Raw genomic sequence first — 22,448 nt, 5'->3', positions numbered from 1 at the left:
AAGCTGAAGATACACAACTAACCAGTACCTTCTCAAACGAGTCTTTCTTACGCCAAGATACTGTTGACGACTAAAAAAAATTTAAAATAAAACCCCGTTCCCAAGCTGCAGCGCCTCTGGTTATCCCTCCTCATGTTGAAACATGATGAAACATCTAGGTGTTGTGTTCAGGACCCTCCAACTCCTTCCTCCGAAAGTCACTAGCCCCGGCCAAACCTGCCTATTCATGCCCGCCTGTCTGTGAGGCTACCTTTCAAAGGCACCGCACCAAGTCTACTGCCCTTCAAGGCCGGATCACCCCAGACGACACTGTACTTTCAGCCCTATGTCACAGTAACTAGCACTTGTCGTGTGCAACAGGGCCCCACTTCTCCAGCTGCACTGGAAACTCAACGAGAGCCGGAACCGCGTCTCTCTCACCCTGACGCCCTCAGTGCCCAGCACAGGGTGAACGAGAAGCATCTATGCAACGGCTGTCTGTCCTCTGATCACCAGGCCCGCTCCTTCCAAACGCCATGCCACCAAAAGGGCGGCTTTTAGAATGGCAGGAAATAAAGAGCCTAGCACAGGGATCAGGATAAAGCAGTCTAAGAGACCGCTGCTGCTCACACATGAGGAAAACCCTGGTGTCACTCAGGGAGGCATCTGGCGTATCTTAACTTCCTAACCCTACGGGAAGCAAGGTGAGCGTGCTCATGTAGAGAAAGCCATGGGATCCAATGGGACAATGACCTCGCCACTTAGCTCGCACGGGGAAGGTGTCTGTCCTGCCAGACTATGCCACTGCTTCCCTTAAATGCTGTACAGTTCATCCTGCAGCCACACATATTCCCCACAAAGTATGAATCCATAAAATACTCCCTCAAAATTCAAAAATTCTGCAAAAGAAACAAAATTATTGAGCAACGTTCATGCCAAAATCAGTAATTCCTCTGTAATTAAAAAACTATTCCCCATTCCAGTTATGGAGTATACTGTTGGTGTCATCAGTCCTATCTAAAATTAAGGTTTCTAAACTTTTATTTAATTCTAAAATCGAGTGTGATAAATATTACTTTTTTAAAATTAAAATATTTGTCACATTTTCAAAATCTGAGTAAATCTGAAGCATCATTAGGTTTGCTTCACATCTGCCTGTTTAAATTTTTGGCTCAACAGAATTCCCCCATAAAAGGACTCAAATCAAGTACACAGAAATCTTATTTAAAATATATTATTAAAAAATAAATAAGTAAAATAAAATATATTATTTTTCTCTAAAGTAATTCTGAAAGAATCAGTGTTGGCAAAGATAAATTCAAAATATCTTTATGTGGTACATACTCTAAAAAATATAAGTAAAACTGATTAAAAAAAGATAAAAGATAGTTTTGATTTTTAATATATCATGTTATATCTGGGATCGATCTATATAATTTGTAAAAAGAAAAAAAATTCTTTAAAAATTAATACAAAACCGAACTTCATAAGCCAAGTTTTTCTTTATATATTTCAAAAATAATGTCATATTTGAATCTCAAAATAAATTTTAAAGATATTAAGAAATTTTTTTCATAGCATTTCAAGTCTATAAAACTAACCAGAATTACCAGAGACTTCGTTTTCTATAACTGGCATGCCAGTGAAGACTGCCGAGGTCTCAAACAAACGTTTCTACCGGAAGAAGAAACTAAGATCATCAAACCTGTCAACGGAAGCCGGCGCGGCATTCGACCCCTTCCTCTCTCCCACTCATGGCTGTGCCGTTCGGAAAGTATGCGTGAACTCAGCAGTTTTCTCTAAGGTAATTCTGAAAGAATCAGTGTTGGCAAAGATAAATTCAAAATATCTTTTGTGGGTACATACTCTAAAAAATATAAGTAAAACTGATTAAAAAAAGATAAAAGATAGTTTTGATTTTTAATATATCATGTTATATCTGGGATCGATCTATATAATTTGTAAAAAGAAAAAAAATTCTTTAAAAATTAATACAAAACCGAACTTCATAAGCCAAGTTTTTCTTTATATATTTCAAAAATAATGTCATATTTGAATCTCAAAATAAATTTTAAAGATATTAAGAAATTTTTTTCATAGCATTTCAAGTCTATAAAACTAACCAGAATTACCAGAGACTTCGTTTTCTATAACTGGCATGCCAGTGAAGACTGCCGAGGTCTCAAACAAACGTTTCTACCGGAAGAAGAAACTAAGATCATCGAACCTGTCAACGGAAGCCGGGGAGAGAGAAATGCAGAGCACTCTCCGGCTACCCCAGAAGCACATCAACTGCACAGTAAGAGTCTACAGCGAAAAATCGCTTCGGCGCTAGAGCGAAGCCTCGGGAGCCAGCAATGCGCGAGAGGAAACTGCTGTTACGACGGACGGCTCTGTTAAAGGTGCTGATCGCTTATTTTCAGTGTCGTCAGTCAAATATGTTCTATTATTTCTCACTTTCATTTTTCCAGACTGTTTTTTTTTTAAGAACACTTTCGGTACATGCAGAGAAAACCGTTCCATCCCTGAAGTCTGATGGCAAATGTGGAACCAGAAGCTGTGGCAGGCAGAACTCTAAGGCGGCCTCGGCTCCCCAGCCTCGGTGTATGCACCCGACATTGCTCCCTGCCCCCGAATGTAAGATTATGACCATGACAACATTCCCGTGATTATGTTACAATTCAGGGCTGGAGAGGTCCTGAGAATGCAATTAAGGTCCCTAAGCAGCTGGTTCTGAATTACTAGATTACGTCGGTGGGCCTGGCCTAAGCAGGTGGTCCTGCAGGAGAGGCGGGAGGGGCCTGAAGCAAATCTGCCAGCGCACGGCTGTGGAGACGGCCGTGTGGCAAGGAATGGCCCGTGACTGATGTCCAGCAAGGAAGTGGAAACCTCAGAACCAGAGCCACAGAAAGGTGACTTCTGCCAACAACCACTGGGCTTGGGAGAGGACTGGAACCTCGGATGAGACCGCAGCCCCTACAATACCTGGATCTCAATCTCACGAGACACTCAGCAGAGGACCCAGTGACTGCCCACAGAAGTCACTGGGGTAATGAGCGGGTGTGATTTGGAGCTGCTAAATTTGTGGCAATTAGTTTTCAGCACTAGAAATCTAATATATTAGCCATTTCCCTTTCCTTTCAAATCTAACCAGGAGGCACCTGTAAGAGTACTTAAATTTTCCATTTTTTAAATGTTAATTTTCTATCTTTATCAAGAGTATTATAATTAAATTTAAGAAAGGAAAAAGACTGCAAGGAGATATTACAGTGAGCACTAAAGGCTTGAAATTTAAAGTAATTATTTACATTTATGTTTTCTCCCTAAAGCAAAAAAACTGAGCAGCTAGTCCCAAGGGTACTTTCTGTAAGTTCTATAGCTGAATTTACGTGACAAAGACACAAACAAAAAAGAGTACCTTACTGGCAAGACGAAAACCAAAACCGTAAAATAAGATAGGTAAACTAGTGATTACTCTCTGCTAAACTGATTAATGACCCGTGTCTTTTCTAGTGGCACGTTACTGAGGACCTGGCTTGATTCAGAAGAAAAAGTAACTTGTTCTTTCTTAAGGAAATGAACTAGTTGTGAAGAAGACAGCAGAGGGGAAACAGTGTAAACGGTCTTCACGTCCACACAGCAGAACCTCTCCAACTGCCCCTGGGTGTATGTACTCAATGACGCTACCGAAGCCCCGTCACCTCCCAAACCCCGCTCACGCTGCTCTGAGAAGCCCTCCTCCTTCCCTCTCAGGCCAGGGGACGTGCTCGCCTCCCGACACGTCACTGTGTTTCCTGCTCAGCTCGTCTGTGCTACGTATTTCTCCAATTATAAAACTTAGTAAAATATGGAACCAAGTGATACATAAACGGGAAAAGAGGGTGCCGGAAAAAACCCTCCTCCACTAAAGATGAATGAACTGCTACAACAGTGCCACAGAATCAGGTATGGCTGAGATCACTGTAAACGGTGGCTGGAGAGGGACATCCATGTAAATGTGCCTTTGTGTGTTTTGTGTTAAAATAAAATGTGTAACTAATATGCCATTGTTAAACGATTTGTTTGAACCAACTTGACCACCCACACCCGTATGAGTGACACCTAGTAAGTGCTCCTTTCCCCCGTACAACTCAATATGCACAACTATTTCCCACGTACCCTGCTCACTGGGCGAGAACTGACCTCCCTGGGGAGACGGGAAAAGCCTCAATGAGGAGCGAGGAGACGCAGGGTCCAGCAGGTTAGCTGTCTGCTCACCGGCCTCACTTCCTACCACTGCAACATGAGGGAAATGGACTCTATAATTTCTCATGTTCCCGGTGGCAATAATTCTATAATCATATTTAAATTTTATTATAAAATAATATAACTACATTATTAAAAAACACTATAACTCATTGCCATTAAAAAAAGCCTTCAGTTGGGCAGTAAGGCTATTACAAGATTCTAAGGAAATTTAAGATAGTTTTATGTGGCTGCATGTTACAAATCTCAGTTTTAAAAGAGAGCATTTCCAAGGGGAGAAACTTAAACCAAAGTAAAGAATGGTGACATCACACAGTTTCTGGGCATCCAATCTGGAAAAGAATAATTTCATGTTCTCATAAATCAAATTTACAGTGAGATATATCATATAAACAATGAAAGCCACAAACATGATTTTTTCTGACTATATTAAACAAAGCGAAGTCTTTCAAACTAAGGACCTTACAAAATCATTTTCACATTCAAGTGATGATAATTATAGCCAAGACTCAGGCACAAAGTCTCAGGATTGAATAATTGCCTAGTGGGACGGAAAAATAATAAATTGCTAGTATTAAAAAAAAGGTGCACAAAATTAAATAGGTTGTATACTACTCTTTTTATACCTCTGACAAGAAAAAAAAAATCAAGACACCATGTCTCGCAAGTGCTGTGGCCAGCTTTCATTATGCAGTTAGCTTACATTCTAAAATGGGGCATTTGAAATAGGGTAACTAGAGTTTGTAAAAATATGTTGTTAGGTGCTGTTGTTTGTTTATAAGTTGCTGTGTTTGTAGTACCTTTGCTCATTTAATTTTAAGTTCTTTGAAGCTAACTGCACCTTTTCCTTTATAAAACCTTCTACTTTGCCTTATAAAATGTTCTGTATAAGTGGCCCTTCCTATTATAACCGTCTGAGAAAGGTAACTACAAGAGTCTACTTTGGAATTCCAAGAAGGGTAATGATTAAAAACATCCATAAGTAAACTTTACTTTGTTTCAGAAGAGACTCTGCAAAAGAGGTGCCAATTATACTGGGGAAGAGCGATCGGCTCCAACAAGACTTATTTGAGAAGCAGAGTGTAGCATCTGTCTGCAGTTGACACCCATTCCAACAGGCATGCTTTGTTCTAGACAGATCCATTACCATTCAATAACCTGGTTGAAAGCTATTCCTTGATAAATTCAGCCACACTAGACAAGTCACACAGGCTCTGAGAAGCTGGACTGTCTGGAAATAATTCAACAATGTATGAGGGTCATTTTCTTCATTTTACAAAAAATACAACTTCTGCTATTCAACCTGTATTCCCATTGCTTCATCTACAACATAAAACGGCACAGTTGCGGACAACACTTTCTGACATCATTATCTGGTAAAGTATGAGGTGCCCAAGCGCTGACAGTATGTGCAAGGCCTCAACCTTCAGTTTGTGACAGTCCATTTCTGCACACTGCTGTTCTGACTGCATTTTCAAAATAATTACCTATGAAATGCACAAAACTAAAACAAAGTAAAACACTAACATCAAATCATATAACTACGCAGATTACAACAGTACTTTTAAATAATTTCGTGAAATATACGTGCAAGATTATATATGGCTATGACAAAAGGAAACGATATGAAATGGGAAAATACCTCTATTTTTTTCCCATAAATATACCAAAAACTAAGTGTGTGGCATCTGAGGACTGTACCACTGTCTGAGATCCTGTCACTCAAGAATTATCTGTACACTCTCACTAATTATATTATTACATTCTCCTAGTAGTATAAATATTCATTCTTTTTCTTGCCTTCCTCTGTCTGCATTAATTGATAAACACACAGGCACAGGAAATCTAGATACCTCTAAGCTAACACTCAAAAGATACAAAGCATGAAATTCAAAATTGCTGCATATTGCATTTCAGTATAAACTAAAATAGAGCACACCAATTTAAGAGATAACAAATCACAAATACTGTCATCTCAAATAAAAACAATTCCTTTAACATTTTTTGTTTAATGAGAAACTATTGTATAGTCTCTTTCCGATTATTATTTACTGAACTCCAAACTACATTTTTCATTAATATTTAAGTTGATAAAGCAAACTACCTGGATCTAGTTATGTTGTGCTCATTTCTATCTGCTGCTTTAGTTTAAAGCACATTTTCCTTTATTTCACTTTTCCACAAGCCATAAAAAAACTCATTTCTAATTCATCCGTTCGTTCAGCTTAACCTCTCTTCTCAGCAATTAAAGCACTCTGCGCATCCCTCATCTATCACACAGCCAGCTAAATAATGCATTGCGTCCCCCGCTCATCTTTTATCATCCCAAATGACAGGTATTAGCATATCTCCCCAGTCAATTACAGTGCAGCAGAATAATCACAGCATAATTGGGCGAAAGCCACTCTAATCACCAACCCTGCAAACTCGCAGAATAAAAACTGAGTGGCAGTTCAGACAGGCCTTGCTCTTGTCCATGACTCAAGCCAACAAGCCTGGCAGAACTCCATTTCCTTCCTTTTCAAACTTATCCTTTAGGGAGGTCAACTTATCCGTTCGTCTTATGTGAAAAGAAAAAAGAATGTATACATCCATGTATACATCCATGCGTGCAGTTATTAATACTTGTGTTTCCAGATGTTTGCACATACTATTAAATAGCACAGTGAAAAATTCCACTGTTGTTCAGAAAACAAAAAGGCATTTTATGAATCTCGTGTCATTGGAAGTTCTATTTCATGGCTCATATTAAGGTAAAACAAAATATAAAATTTTTTATAAAGGTTACTCATTTACTATCAAAACTGAAGCCCTTCAAATGTCAACATGATGAAGGTACCTTTTGTAGCTTAAAAATCAGGATTTCCAGGCTTCTTTCCAAATCAAATTATTCACGTATCACAGGGAATATATTTTTAATGGGATATCTTGTTATTTTTATACTGTGGTAGCATACGATAATTTTTTTAAAAAATTACGGTGATATTAAGTACAGGTTAACATGTAAGAGAAGTTTATACTTTTACAAGGGGATTCAATAATGAGACAAAAATAGGAATATGAGAAACTAAGAAGAAATTATGAACTTAAGATACAATAAATAATTTTAAGTTGAGAATGGTCAAGAAATTTGAACTTATTTTTGGAATGCTTTTGATAAATTTATTGATTTTATCATGATATTTAATGTGTAATATCCAATTCTCATTTTAAATAATCTGTTCATTTAATACTCCATTCTTCACCTTCTCTCCCTCAGTGAGATACAAAAAAAGCCATTCTGAAGTAAAAATTTAATTTGGGGAAGAGCGACGGAGGTTAAAAGGTATTTCTTATAAAAACACACATGGCTTCTTATGAAGCAGCCAAATAAGTGCTTTAAACTGCCACATGCAGCTACAAGAAAATGAAAATTTCCGTAGGATTTAATTTACTCTATCTTGATCACGTAGAGCATGAGTCGTATTATTCCCTGGACTTCTTTCCCCTCCCACACATTCATCACTCCTTTTTCCAAGTATACCTGAGGCCAAAGGAAATCCACACCTGAGGTATGCTCTGGCCTGGAGAAAGCAGGTTCCCCCACTGCCCTCATTCAGCCAGAGGGAATGTCACCATCATCGAGCAAACTCGCTGGGCAAAGAGGGCAGCAAATCACAGCACCAAGTCTCAGTGACCCGGCGACCTGGGACGCACAATCACTGCACGCTGCACGGCCACTCTGGCTGTGCACAAATGAATAAATTATATGGCAAAACCCTCTGCTTCGTGATTCAATAGCAGCCACAAAACCAACAGAATTCAGACAAGTATGAAAATTGGCCATTATTGCAACAAAGCAAAGAAGATATAAAGTCTATGACTTTAATTATTTAGAATTTGTGAGATCTTTAGCCACAACTCTGTCGGACAATTCAGTCCTTCTATATACACAAAGACACTAAAGCAATTATACAATATCAAAAAGCCGACTGTCAAAAGACCAGAGTAAAAGCAGAATTTAGACAAAACAAATAGTCTCCCAGACTTTTTCTTGCTTCCAAATCCTGTTATTTTAAAATTATAATATGAAATGTTTTATTTGCATTATTATTTCAAGAACTTTGCATGTATTTTTCTTGGCTTATCTTTCCAAATGTACCCACAGGATACATTACTTCAGCTGTAAAATGGTAATTTTATTGCTTATTGGGGAGTATCTGTTACAAGTATTTATCAGTGATACATCTGGTATGCAAGTATTAATTCAACAGGTTTTTCTTTTCAAATCTGATTTTTAAAAATCATCTCCCAATATATTCCTTAATTCATATAAATGTTCTCCTTGGCTTTAAGCATCTTGCAACATATTGGCTCTTTCAACACCAGTCACTTTGACATTCTCAACTGACTTGCAAAAATTGACATGGCTTGGGTAAAAGCCAGATTTAAGGCAGTAGGAGGGGAGGGGGAGGGTTTTCACCATCTGAAGAAACAAAACTGGCTTCAAAATTTGGCACTGGAGAGAACCTAAACCACATGCAATCAGAAGCATCCCTAATCTTCCCTAGAATAATTTCGTTGCTCCTTCCCAACAAATCTTAAGCAGCTTGATGTTTATTAATATGGTCATAGCAACTCTGTGCTGAGGCATTTCACAGGCAAGCCCAGAAACATGCCTCTAATTATTTGTGCATATCCCAAATGAACAGGTGTTTGAGGGTGGGGATAAGGAGAATATATGCATTCTTATTATTACCAGAAAATTAAGTCCTCAAAAAATAGTGCCAGAATAATGTCTCCAGGAAAAAATGGAATCAATCAAAGTCCAGAATATACCAGTAAATAACTTCCTTCAGCGTAACTCCTCTCCTCCCTTAAAAAGATCACTTCTGCGATCCACAGCACCTAAGGCCATGTTTAATTCCTGACGTTTTTCTTTTACAAAAGAAAACAATGTAAGTCTGACAAAAGCAGGCATGAACTGCACTGCAGTATGCTCCCCTCCACTTACTTGGCGACATCATTAGAGCAAACCTTTCTGCACAGATGTACTGACTAGATCTGGTGACTGAAACCACGCAGTCAGGAACTCCATCTACAAAATGTGCTGTCTACCACTACCTGACAAAGCATTTGGTCTAGAAGAAATGGAGCTCCTACTACATGCAAAACCACTTGGTCATGATAAAGTATTTCTGACTTTTCATAAAATGATCTGGAAAAAATCATTTTTATTGAGGTATGTGGCTTACTGGGTACTTTCATGCCAATTAACCTCCATAAACATCTTGTGATTACCTAATACTTCAAACCGCACACATACACATTCCAATTGGGATAAAGAGCTTTTAAAGAAAAATAGTGTTTTCACTATTGAATGTAGATCTAAAATGATATTGGAGAGCCCTAATACACTGAATTGAACCACATGAAATTGCCAACATTAGACCATTTTGAGCTGTAAAAATCACAATTCCGTAAGACTCAAATCTAACACATAACTCCGGTATTGGGAGGACTAACAAGCACTGTTAAAATTATGTATAAAGGACACTGGCCTGGGAAGCAGAACTGTAGATTTTTGCTCTACTTTGCCATTAAATAGGGCCTAAAATAAGTCACATTACCTCCCTTAACCTTATTCATTGTGAAGAAAAAAAACATAAATATTTTGGGTTACTTTTCCTCGTTGAGGAAATGATGAACAAATAACTGACCCGTGAATCTGAGGCTTTAGAAATTAGTCAAGGCTGCTCTAAAAGAAATTAGTAAAGGAGATTAAGGATAGGAAAAAAAATCAAATTCCCATATTTTGTCTTTCTTTTGAAAAATTTACTTGGCTTTATTTCATGGAAAGATTTGTCTGCGGACAAAAAATATTTATATTTTTCCCAAGACGATGAGAATAGCTTCGACTAGTAAACTAACAGGAAGAAATCAGAAGAAAAATAAATAAGGACAGAGAGGAAGGTTTAACCGAATGAATCTGGGAAAACGTGTAGCATTTCAGGGCTGAAAAGAACCTTGGTGATAAGAAGAAATCTGTTTTCCAATCTCATACTAGGGTTTAAAACAAAAGATAGGACTCGTCCCTTCCAGTCAAGTAGTCTTAGTTCAAAAGAGCCGGCCAGAACTGCTGCTCCATTTAATCCGAATTCAGAAGTCAGGGAAGACCCCCACAACTCGAGTAACTCTCCCTCCTGGCGTTCGAGACCTCTCATCAGTAAGTCTGTGTCTCTTTCTCTCTTCATGGCATATGCTTTGGGCCTTTCACAGTCTCTGTCTTTTCTAAATTTTATATTCATGTATTCTCTAAAGACAGATTTGAAAAAGCAGCTAAAATAGCCTTTAAAAAGATAATTAAAGCTGACAAGCAAAACTGCAACAAAATATTACAGGTGAATATAAATAGAACATTCCCCCCAAATCTTTCCTAAATAAGAATAAAGCAGATTTGTTTTAAAATCAAACATGTAAGTGTTTGAACCACCAGCAGATGGCAGAAGAAGAGGCTGGGAAAATCTCTAACAAAAGAAGGGAACAACTCAACATGGATTCCCAATCACGACTTCAGGACTGCAATGAATTCTTTTTCCTTCTAGAATCTTTCTTTTACAGAAAAATAGAAAATTCTTTTGCCTTATCAATATATATTCTATAATGTTAACTGAGATTCAATTACTGAAACAGTAAAGAATAAACTTGGTCCTCTACTTCTCTAAAGATTTCTAATAGATTGTCATTCAATAAGAAAATATAAATGCAAACACAAATCCTTCATATTATGAAAAGTAATATGAGTTGATAAGATTATGAACTTCAAAAAGAAAATAGTTGTTGGTTTCCTTTCAATGACATTGTCACTTTCACCTAAGTGACATTGTTACTTTCACCTAAGTTATAGGTGAGTTAGCCAAGTAAATTCACTAGTACACACACACCCTGGCAAGCAGAGAGTTGAGAAGAAACAGAGTTAATGTAACTTTATAAGAAAAAAATAGTGTTTTTCAAAAGAAGATAAATATAAGCTTTCATGTGGTTATCTTAATTAAAGGAAAAACATTTTAACAGGTAGAATCTTATTACGCAAGGCTAAACATTCTAAATTTGAAATATTGTATTGATAATCCCCAGGCATAACCCCATGTCAATCAATGAATGAATGATCCATTATAAGACACCACCAGAAAGCTCCCTAATTTCATGAGCCTGTTTAAAACTTTTCTACTCTCAAAGTCCAACAGGACAGGCCAACTTTATTTTAAGGATTTATTTTTTCTCAACACAACATCTTTTCTGTTTTACATTGCTAGAACAGCGAATTCTTTCTAGTCTCTACGTATCTGCTCCAATTCTCAGGTTTTTCCATCAATTAAACTAAAAGGCTGTTCTAATTGTGTTATGTTCAAATATCTTGTCATATGAATACTCAGAATCTTTATTTTCTAGACCAGCTCTGGCCAACAGAGCTTGCCACCAGCAGGGCAATGACACGGAACGAAATCAAAGACTAACTGCAGAACTCCATGAATAATGGTATTTGAGTTAATAGTGAGATAAATCGGAATCAACTGGTTGTTGGTATCAAGCAGAACCATTCAACAGCTTCAACAGCATTAACGATAAATATATCTTCCTTCTGTCAGGCTCTACAGAGCCACGATATACAACACCAAGCTAATATATTAACCCAGGTAATGAGAGGATCAGCGAGAAAATCCCACAACAGAAACGATGCAGTAGTAATGTTAATATCGAGAATTCTTTTTGCTCTTAGCAACCACAACTGTTATACCATGTATAGAACTTTAATCAGCAATACTTATTTACTGTCAATATGGATATAAAAAGATGAACAAGATGGAGTCTCTGAGCATACAATCTTATTGGGGAAAAAATGCCACATAATGGAGCTGGGCCAGGCCATACCATGCTGTTTCCCACAAATAAAATAAAATGGAAACAAGCTGGCAGGAGAGAAACCCCAAATAAGTTGCAAAGACAACGGCTGCTCTATGAGCTCATGGAATGAGAGCTCAGAAGTCTGCGATACTGACGGAAAACGTCACAGAAGAGGGAGGGTGTGAACTCAATGTGGACGGCAGGATAAACTTGAAACGCCAGCAAGAGGATTGGAAAGCATTCGAGGGGAAGGCAAGGTCTGAGGTTAGGCTCGGAGGGGGGTTAAAGGCTCAGTATAGTAAGAAGACTAAGCTAGTTGGGAGTTAGAAGGCCAGTTTGAATTAATGTTATTCTTCTCTAAGATGTTTATTCAACTGAGATATGGTTAAAAAGTAATACATAAGAGTAAACAAATGTAGCATTTACTTTAAAATTTTATTTTTAGATATTTTAAGCTTAGACTTTTCTCTAAAATAACAATAAATCTTAGGTACCTAAATTCCAAAAATTATTGCCAAAAGAGAAAAGACATATTTAAATATCAACAAGAAATATTTTTAAAAATTGTACTTAAATATTCAGAGAAAGAATAATGAGACCACTAAAGTTCTCAAGTCCAGGCCCACCTCTGCTGGTGATGAGTCATGACCTTGGGGAGCAAAAATCCTCTGGCCTTCAGTTCCCTCATCCCTAACCTGGAAGAAAGTTACATCAGAGGACCTCGAAGACTTCCTGCAGTGGTAAAATCTTAGGATTTTAAGGAAGTGTAGTTTCCGGAGCAGACTCAAAGAGGGAAAACGTCGGAGGGAAGAGACGAAATGTAAAGTGGGTCCTATAACAGAGCTCGGGAGAAAAGCTCTCCCAGGGCTTAATACGCACTCCTAGGGTCTGGCTGAAATGGTGGGGGCAGAGAGGACAGGCTGGCACTCTCCCTCTCTGCCAGGGACTGATGACTCCACTACAGCAGAAGCTTGAAGGGTGCCCAGGAGTGGGGGCTCCGTCGCCTGTGGGATGACCTATATTTTATCGTTTTTCTTCTTCCTATTCTTTTTCAGAACATGTATACTTACCCCTGGATTTTCTTCATCATTCATTTTTAAAATGACTTTCCCACATATACGTTTTTTGTAATAGTTTCTATCAAAAAATCATAAAATGAGCATAAAATTCACTATTCTGTTCTTCCAAAAAACATGCTAGCCAAAATAGTATATCAAAATGTTTTAGATTTGTGGAATTCTAATGCCCATTTAGAACTGGAAAACAAATGAACTGGTTGTGTGTGTGTGTGTATGTGTGTGTAAATAAAATATATTTCTATCCACTCACCTTTCAAAAAGAAGTTTTAAAATTATTTTGGTAACCAAATTATATTACTGCCAAACGAGTAAGCACTAAAGACTTACCCAAGGAAATATGTTGTACTGAACAAAAGATATATGTTTAAATTCACCAAGCATTTTCCTGAACTTGACTTCAAAGGTTACTGATGGCATCTACATAGTACTTCTTCTATACCTCCACATGCAAATGAAGCCATCCTCTCCTTATAAGAACCTCTTACCAATTTATTCACACAATTTAAGAATTACTAGCAAATGCTTACAAGTAAATCTGATAAAAAAAGATAGGTCTGGAAGATTGTACTTCTAAAAAATATGCGACTGCCCCTGTATTCTCTGTCTCGGTGCGACTCATCATCTACCCCTTGGCGTCAGGCTCAACTCCTCCGTCCTCCTCGCCTCGCACATCCCAGTGAGGAAACGGTCCTGCGGACTTCCTCAAGCATCTCTCCTCTTCCACCACGCCGGCTCAGGACTCCAGTGCCCTTCACTGTCTCCGGCAAGCCCATCCTCCACGAAGTGGCCGAAACTGTCGAAGTTGCAAATCTAACCACTACTTGCCTTAAAACCTTTTGATAGCTTTGCATTTTCCATAGGATAAAATTCGAACTTTTAACCTCTTCAGCCTCAGACCCTGCCACGCAAGCAGACTTTAACCACTTTTAGTTCCGATTTTTTTCATGCTTCTCCTCTAACCTGAAAATAGCTCTTATTTTTCTGTCCTCCTCTCTTGCCTAAATATAATCCAAGCCCGCAAGCTCCACCCAGGTATCGACTTCCTAGAATACCTTCCCACTCAACTCCACTGCACTCCCATAATCCTTTACATGCTTCTAGCCTGGAGACAACCACCCTGCAGGATAATGTATCTGCTCACGGGGCCTGCACCTACCAAGTGATGGTGAGTAACCTGAGGACAGGAGCTGGGATTTAATTTAGTTGTGACTGGAGCACAGAAGTCAATCACCGTTCAAAGCAGGGATAATGGAAAAGTGGATGAATGAAGCTAGAGTTATGAACCAAAAACAGCACTGATAACATTTGGTGGTTGTATTTTGTTACCCTCAAACTCGGGGGTTGGGGGGGCTTTCAGTAAATCTTATTTCATGGCTAATTCAAAGTTAAAAATCAATTAATACTAAATGAAACTCTTGGTTTTTTTTTTTTTGTACTATTTCTCATTCTCCACAGCAAAGAAAAGAAGATAAAGAAAACACTACCACAGTCTCATCTTAATCATAATAGAAGGGAAATCTGGAATTTTGGAAGATGTAGAACCTTCACATTTGATTGAAAAAGATAAGCCCTCTCTGCTGACCTTCCAATGCACCTAGGGGAGCTGAGGAAACCTACACGGTCAGCTACATCAGACTACACACCTTGAGTCCAAAGGCGGTATCCTCCGAGGCCAAGACTTCAACCTGAAATCATAAGGAAAAAAATAATTTAGGCACTATCAAAATCTTCTATGAGTCTAGCCATAGACCAGAGCACAGGCCTGGAACTAAGAGCTCTGAGAAGACTGGCATTCAATTTACATCAGGTGCGGAGAGAGAGAGATCTGTGATTCTCTTCAAGAGTTGGGTATAAATCCAGGTCACTGCCCCAGATTCCAGGTTTATAACTAGGCAAGCTTTTGTCAAATTAATAGATTTGCCTCATGTTGAAGTGGTGGTCTAAGGTCCTTAAAATGATCTAGTAACTTAGGAGAATCATCCTTCTAACTTAAATTACAAGATACTGGATATACTTTTTGATCTTTTACTGACAGACTGCGAGGGGAAAGTTATGCCTCGTAAAGCAATTTCATCATGCTTGTGAAAGTGCTAGTAAGTTCTTGTCCTGCTACCTCAGAGTGGGTAGTCCCTGGAATGTTGCAGAGCGAGAGCTCCCAAAAGCAATACTCTGGAAGAGGCAGACAGCGTCTAAGCAACAAGTTGTGAAATGATGGCAAAACTTCAAAATTGCCTGTCAGTCTTACGCATTAGAAGACAGAGCTCATTAACATGAATTTTAAAAGCTGCGTGGAACGAGACGTGTATTGATAATTACTGTTTTTTAAACATAATTATTCAGTCTGATGTATAAAGCTTTTAACTGACTGCTACGAAGTACCTATATGAGGGAGAAGAGCAAGGAAAGAAGGCAATAGAACGAAGATGAGTATTTTTTAAGTATCTAGGGAAGACAGTGGGGGTGGGGCGACGATATCGGACTAGTGGCTTCACTGCTCGTTTTAAACCTTTTAAAATTAGGCATTTGTAGTAGATGTTTTAAGTAGAAGGTACGCAGGCCAATCCAATGTATCTTGCTAAAACAAAATTGGACTCTTCCCTTGGGCGAAGGAAACACAGAAAGGAAGCTCATTTCAATAAGACTGTCATTCGGTATGAAAGTGAAGGGGTCAAAAAAAGAAATAAGGAAACAAATTGTATTCTCCAACGGCTTTACTGAAAGTGAGGCTCACCCACCACCTGGTCCCTGACAGAGACTGGTCTGGCGCACAAAGCAGGAGAAACGCGTGATTAGGTATTGAGAAGGGGAGCAGCCTCACCTTGACGAAAACCATATGCTGCTGATACCAAATGCAATTTTAGGCTAAAGACTAAAATGTTGGATCCGCTATAGCACAAAATCATTATAAGACTCACTGACAGCATTTCTGTTTACACTCGATTTCTAAAGCTAATTGTTAGATTTAGAAACGAGATCTTATTATAGACTTTTAGTTTGGAGGAAAAACCACAACTATTTGCAATTTACATATGCATATGCATGAATTTCCTAAGTCCTGTCTTTTACAACACTAGGTTACTAACCTCGAAATTCTTTACATTAAAACCTCTAATCAACATTGAAGACTTTAAAGAGAAAGCACAAACAACAAATTTGCTGAATCTTAACTACTAGAAACACTATGACATTTACTCTTGAATTATACACAGAGATCATGTCTGCATACCTCAGTGTTAGGTATATTCACCCTGGATGTGATACTTTAATATACATGCAATTATTTTAAAAATAAAAGTTTAAATTTGCAAAATCACCTCCAGAGTGAGTTCTGCATTTGCTTAACATATTTTAAAAAGGCAAAGTAGCAAGAAAATTCAACAGCAAACAGAAATCTATTTAAAGATATGGCTTTCCTATACTTGACAGCCTGGGATGACAGCAAACCCAAGCTTTCCAGTGGGGCTTAGGAACTCTCCCTGTGGCGCTGGCAGTGGCTAGACAAAAACAGGCCTTGGGGCTTGGAGGATGGAGGCGAGTTTCAGAGGCCCAGCCTCACTCTCCACCCTGGAGTCTAGCTCCAGGAGGGCTCAGAGACGTGTTTTGAAATTCCTAAGTATTAGCCAATCTAATTAAAGCAACTTTAAAAAATTATGCATTGTTCAAAGGCGCTACAGTTTAAATACATACGCACTCTAATTCAGCATCCTTTTTATTTTGTTTCTGTAAGACCTTAATTTTAATACCTACGGAAAAACAGCTGATTTTAAAAACATGAGATTAACCTCAATTTAATAAGAAAGGAAGATCAACGTCACACAAAGGTTTTCACGGGAGCCGGAGGGCATCCCCCTCTAGTGGGGGCAGGGGGTATTTCAACCTTCATACACAGCTTCCAGGTGGGAGTCCCATAACCTAACTAGCAACACAAATCTGGTAAGCTTTTTTGTTCCTTTGATAATAAATTTGAATCTCTAAAAAAAAAAAAAAAGGTATTTTGTATTTCACCAGCCCAAAACGCCTATAATTCCTACATATAAACTAGAAGTAGATTTGTGTTTATCTGATGGGATTTTAGTTATTAGCCAATGATCATCAAATGGAATCTGGCTATAAAGCAGTCATGATTTTAAATAAAAGTGTACGACTGAAAAAACTTAGCACACTCCCAGTGGAAAGCTCTGACAGCGTAGCGGGAGGACGAAAGGCCGGCAGCCTGCATTCGCCTGAGTCGCTAACGATGACTTTCTGGGTGTTTACTACATGAGTGCCTGGGTTTCGCTAAGGTATTAATACCCAGGCGAAATGTATGTAAACATTCATTTAAAAAAATAAATTCAAATTCCAGAGAAGATTTAATGGTGCCTTTTTTTTTTTCCTTTTTAAAATTCAGTTTGGGGAGATTTAAAACTGGCAGTACTATAAAATCATCAAAAAAAAAAAAAGGTCAAGTTTTATCAAACGTAAAATTAGGACAGAATAAGCAAGCTCTCCTTCACACAGACGCAAAGATAACTCCAGATGCCGATGAGAGGCATAGCTGATGTCCACGGGGGAGAGAGCTTGTCAGGGGTCCTCAGGGCCCAGGTGTGAGGGAGTGAGAGTGTGTGAGTGTGTGAGTGTGTGTGCGTGCGCACGCGTGTGTGTGTGTGCGTGCGTGCACGCGTGTGCATGCAAACAGAGCAGGGACTCCCTAAGTCCAAGATAAAGCCCTTTCCATCAAATCATGTTTACTTCAAATGATGCTACAATCAACACTTCATAACACCAAGACCTAAAAGGATTCCATTTGTAGAGAACTTCTGAAATCACTGTGAAAGTTCAATCTGCACAGTTCGGCAGCAGCCAAGCCCTGTCCGGGCCCTTCGCCCCACTCAAGAACAAAACCCTTCACGCGGCTTCTCTCCCTCAGTTACTCTCTAAAAACAAGACTCTTTTATTTCCAATCATTCCACCATTAAGAAAATCAGGAAAATGTGCATTCATGAAGTTGGAAGTAAAACTGGTCATGTTTTTTTTCTTTCTTGAATCACTTTCAAAGTCTTTTTTACTTTCACCTCTAGGCAGAAAATACTAATCCAGCAGCAATTTCATTAAAATAAAACAATGCTAAAACTATGTCCATTTTAATAATTTTTTTTCTAAAATCAGGATTACACAAAAAGAAATAAAGTGACACACGATTTATAATCATATATATAAAAAACCTTATTCATAATTAAAGGAATGCAAATCCAAACTCCCAACATTATTTTCCTCACTACTGATTATTAAAGATTAAAAATTCTGATAATTACAATATTGGAAAAGGCGTGAGAAATCACTGAGATCATAGCCTTGCACTGACGATGAGAACATATATTTAGAATGATGTGCAATTTGGCAGCATCCATCAAAATGCACATGCACATGATTAAGTGTTAACTCCCAAATTCCACTAATATTCAAATGCAAAAAGATTTACAAAGCTGTTTACTGGAGTTTTTTGTAACAGTGAAAAGCTGACAACTATCAAGCAAATGTCCATCAACAAGGGAGTGTTTAATAAATGATCATACAGCCAAGCAATAGAATACAACGCTGCTGTAAAAAAGGAAGTAACTGTGTGCAGATAAGATTTCTATGATACCACATTAAATGAAATAAATCAGAACGTGTAGAGCAAGCTAACACCTGTGTTTAGAAGAAAAGTGAGAGTCAGTATATGCTTAATATGCTTTTACCATTTCTAGAAAGCTATGCAAGAAACACATCAGTGATTGTCTCAAGGGAGATAATTTATTTTTCATCGTATTTTGTCTTAAAATGCAATAATTTTTTTTTGCCAAGTGTATGTGTTCTTGTTCAACTAAAAGTGGCTAACAAAATAAACCAATAACAACATTAAAAATTATTAAATGTCAATAGTACTCATGGATATATAAATAAACATCTAATCTTTCAAGTTGGTACAGACTGAAAATATAGTAGTCAATGCCTGTGTGTACAGAACCCCCAACACTTATGATGGGTACGCCAATAAGAACAGCCCTCCCAGAAAACATTTTTTATCATACATCAAGAGCCCCTCAAACATATTTATGCCCATTTATTCAGGATGTAGTTACTCGAGAAATTAATCTTTGTGATGTAATTTGCCATGAATTATTTCTATATTAATTATCTGTACTACAGCATTATTTGAAAGAACAAATTACAAAAATGTATAAAAATAGGGAATGGTTAAATAAAGCATGGTATAATCATATGCTGGACCCTTACCTAATCATAAAAAACTGCTTTCAGAAAATATAGGAAAATGCTCAGGACATGTTAAACTATAAAAGTAGAATTAAAAACAGAAATTTAACTTTATATATATTGAAATCTATCCATTTGCTTCCTCATGCCTTCTAAAATATGTGCCATGCTGGAAGATGTCTTCTCCACTCCAGGATTTTTGAAATAGTAACTCATGTTTTCTTTTAATAAATTTGACTTTATTATTTTTACATTTAATTATCTGATCCATCGATGAGTTATTCTTAAAGAACAAGGGGAAAAGGTGACTTGATTTTAATTTTCCATTTGAATAACTGTGATGCAGAATAACCCCCCAATTTCTCCAATGACCAGAGATACCCTATCTTCACCATAATTAAACAGTGAAATGATATAAATTTTGCCTCTCATTCCAGGTAGGGATGGAAAAACAAAATTACCCATGAGGTATTCAACTCAAAGTGAGATGGGAGTAAAGGGAGGAGATTAATAATAATCAACAAGAGCCTGACTGAATTTTCAGTCACAATATTTGTCCACAAGTACTAAAAATTCAAATGCTCTTGGGGGGGAAAAAAAAATTTGCCTAGACAATTCAAAGGCAAATTTTTATAAGTAATCTTTATTTTACTTATAAAGATTACTGTGTCTACTTTGGTTGAGTCAAAAAGATCAATATACCAACTAGAACCTATTCCATTAAGCAGACTTATACCTACATTTTAAGAAAAAGCAGATTCATAAATAAACTGCTCAAAACCATGTCCCAGAATTTACAATTTAAACTGCAGGACAAGCTCCTCCCCACCCCACCCCCTTCTGGCTCGCACTGGGCTTCAAAGCTTTAATTTTAGGAAGCAAGAAAGTTGTTTTGTCTTTTCTTTATTATTATTGTTACTTCTTACTACTAAATATTATCATATCTTACTTTTTTTATAATCTATTAAAAAATGAACACTTAAAAAACATGTAAAACCTTGACAGCATTCTTTTACTTATTAATGCTCCTCAGTCTCCTTATTAGTATGTATAGGCCACATAACAGCTCAAGGACACAGCCTGCTAAAACTGCTCAGCATTTGGTCAGCTTGTAATCGAACATATAATGATTCCTTCTACTGTTAAACACTACCGAGCAAAATAACCATTCTCTTAATATATTAAAATTAACTAAAAACTTGTCCCCATGTAGGGAACCAATAAATATTAATAACAATGATAAATTTCATCTATGCAAACAAAAAGCATTTGTCACACTTAATACCATGTATAGGATTTCAAGACAAACATGGCTATATTATAATTACACTTTTCAATTGTTATACTCACATTATCTTCTATACTAGGATGTTAGCCGTATCTTCATTTCCTAGGCTGTTAAATTTAAAACAAAGGTTGTCAACATTGTGGTCAAACTTCTCTAATTATGTCTCTGAGTGAGTGAGGATACCCTCACTTAATGGTATGGCTTAGAGAAGAGAGACCCTGAGTGCTGCACAGAGTATGCAAAACACTATGCAATGTGACTTTATAGCTCCTTCCATCAAAAGATGGAGTCCGTTTCTCTACTTCTCTAATCTGGGATGGACATGTGACTTGTTTGGATTAAGAGAATGCAGGAACAGAAATCATATTGTACCACTTCCAAATCTAAGATTCAGGAGGCAATGCATACTTCTAATCATCGTCTTGGAGGTCGACCAGTCACCACATGAATAAGCCCAGGCTAGTTTGCTGGAGGACGAGACACATACGATTCTGTTACCACATCACTCTAGCCAAGAGCCAGTCAACTCCAAGAAGCCTAGCCACTTAGCTGATCAGCAGCAGACTGAAAAAGGGAGAATGAGCTCAGCAGAAACCAGAACTACTCAGTCCCAGGACAAACTGTCAAATTGTAAGATTGTGAGCTAAATAAATGATGGCTGTTCTGAGCACTAAGTTATGGGTTGGTTTGTTGCGTAGCAGAAGCTAATACACAATACAGCTTAAATAAAAACTCTAGGTGTAAACTCTAGGTCTAGGCATTTATGGCAGAGTTCCAGGGAAAAACGTTATGCTACTAAAGGCAGTTCCAAAGGCACTTGTAGGATCTATAGTCACTATCTCCATCTCCACTCCCTATTTTAAAACGAAGATTGTCATACCATAAAATTCTACCTCAATTCTTTTTATGGTCCACAAGAAGCTGAACAGCATGGCTTCCGCTTGCCTCACTGACCTCCAGTCCTACCTCTCTTCCTCCATGCACAGTGTCTCAGCTACACTGGCTTCCTTTCTCGTCTCCTGAAACACCCTGCTATCAGATTTTCCTATTACTGGTCCCTTATCACTCACACCTCAGTTTAAAGGTCACCTCCACACACAGCCCCTCTCTCTCTCGTATTACTACTTGATGTCTGCTTGTTTATCCCTTTACTAAAATGTAAATTTCACAAGCGCAGAGGCTCAATAAATAACTGTTGAATAAGTAAGTGTGTATGAATGAATGTTGAGGACTGTAACACAAACAATAAAATATAAACACATATTTATTAACCCAGATTTGAAACAGCTCATTATGCCACTGGTGTAGATGTAACAAGATGTAAAACATGCTCTACCTAATATAACTATGTAAATTAAAATCTTATGTACCATTTGGCTGATGATATACACACTTGCACTACACACAAGTGTTATTAAAAAACAAAACCCACTTTTACTATATTTAATGATATATATGTATTCGATGCATTTATCTCTCTAGCCAAGTATACTTTAAATTCTTTTAAAAGGATTAGGTTTTCAAACTGATGGCAATGAAGGAAGTATGTTGCTCATACAGATCTTTTCTATTTCTGAATTAAATGTAATGATTCTTTCAGAATTGTACAAAAAAAATAACTACAGTCAATACTTTATAAAGAACACATGTAGTTCATCCTTACAAAGTAAATTTTTAAAAGTAAATTTCAATAAAATTTGAGCTTTGCATCTAGGCTGGCTGACTAACACAGCAGA

At 37.6% G+C, this 22,448-nt stretch overlaps 1 protein-coding gene across 6 annotated transcripts in view; it reads right to left on the bottom strand.

Moving 5' to 3' along the window:
- Positions 1–22,448, bottom strand: part of ARID1B (AT-rich interaction domain 1B) — a 341,059-nt gene that overhangs the window by 144,235 nt on the left and 174,376 nt on the right. For 5 of the 6 annotated variants that reach the window (XM_015591903.2, XM_015591900.2, XM_025049064.1 and 2 more), the window contains exon 4: positions 14,831–14,872. The exons of the other annotated variant lie outside the window; for it this stretch is intronic. In XM_015591903.2, coding sequence (XP_015447389.2) covers positions 14,831–14,872 — 42 coding nt within the window. The remainder of the gene's footprint in view (positions 1–14,830; positions 14,873–22,448) is intronic. 6 annotated transcript variants of the gene reach the window in all.

The sequence above is a fragment of the Pteropus alecto genome, unplaced genomic scaffold, assembly GCF_000325575.1.
Source record: "Pteropus alecto unplaced genomic scaffold, ASM32557v1 scaffold195, whole genome shotgun sequence".
Classification (NCBI taxonomy): domain Eukaryota; kingdom Metazoa; phylum Chordata; class Mammalia; order Chiroptera; family Pteropodidae; genus Pteropus; species Pteropus alecto.
This window is presented reverse-complemented; position numbering and strand designations above follow the sequence as displayed.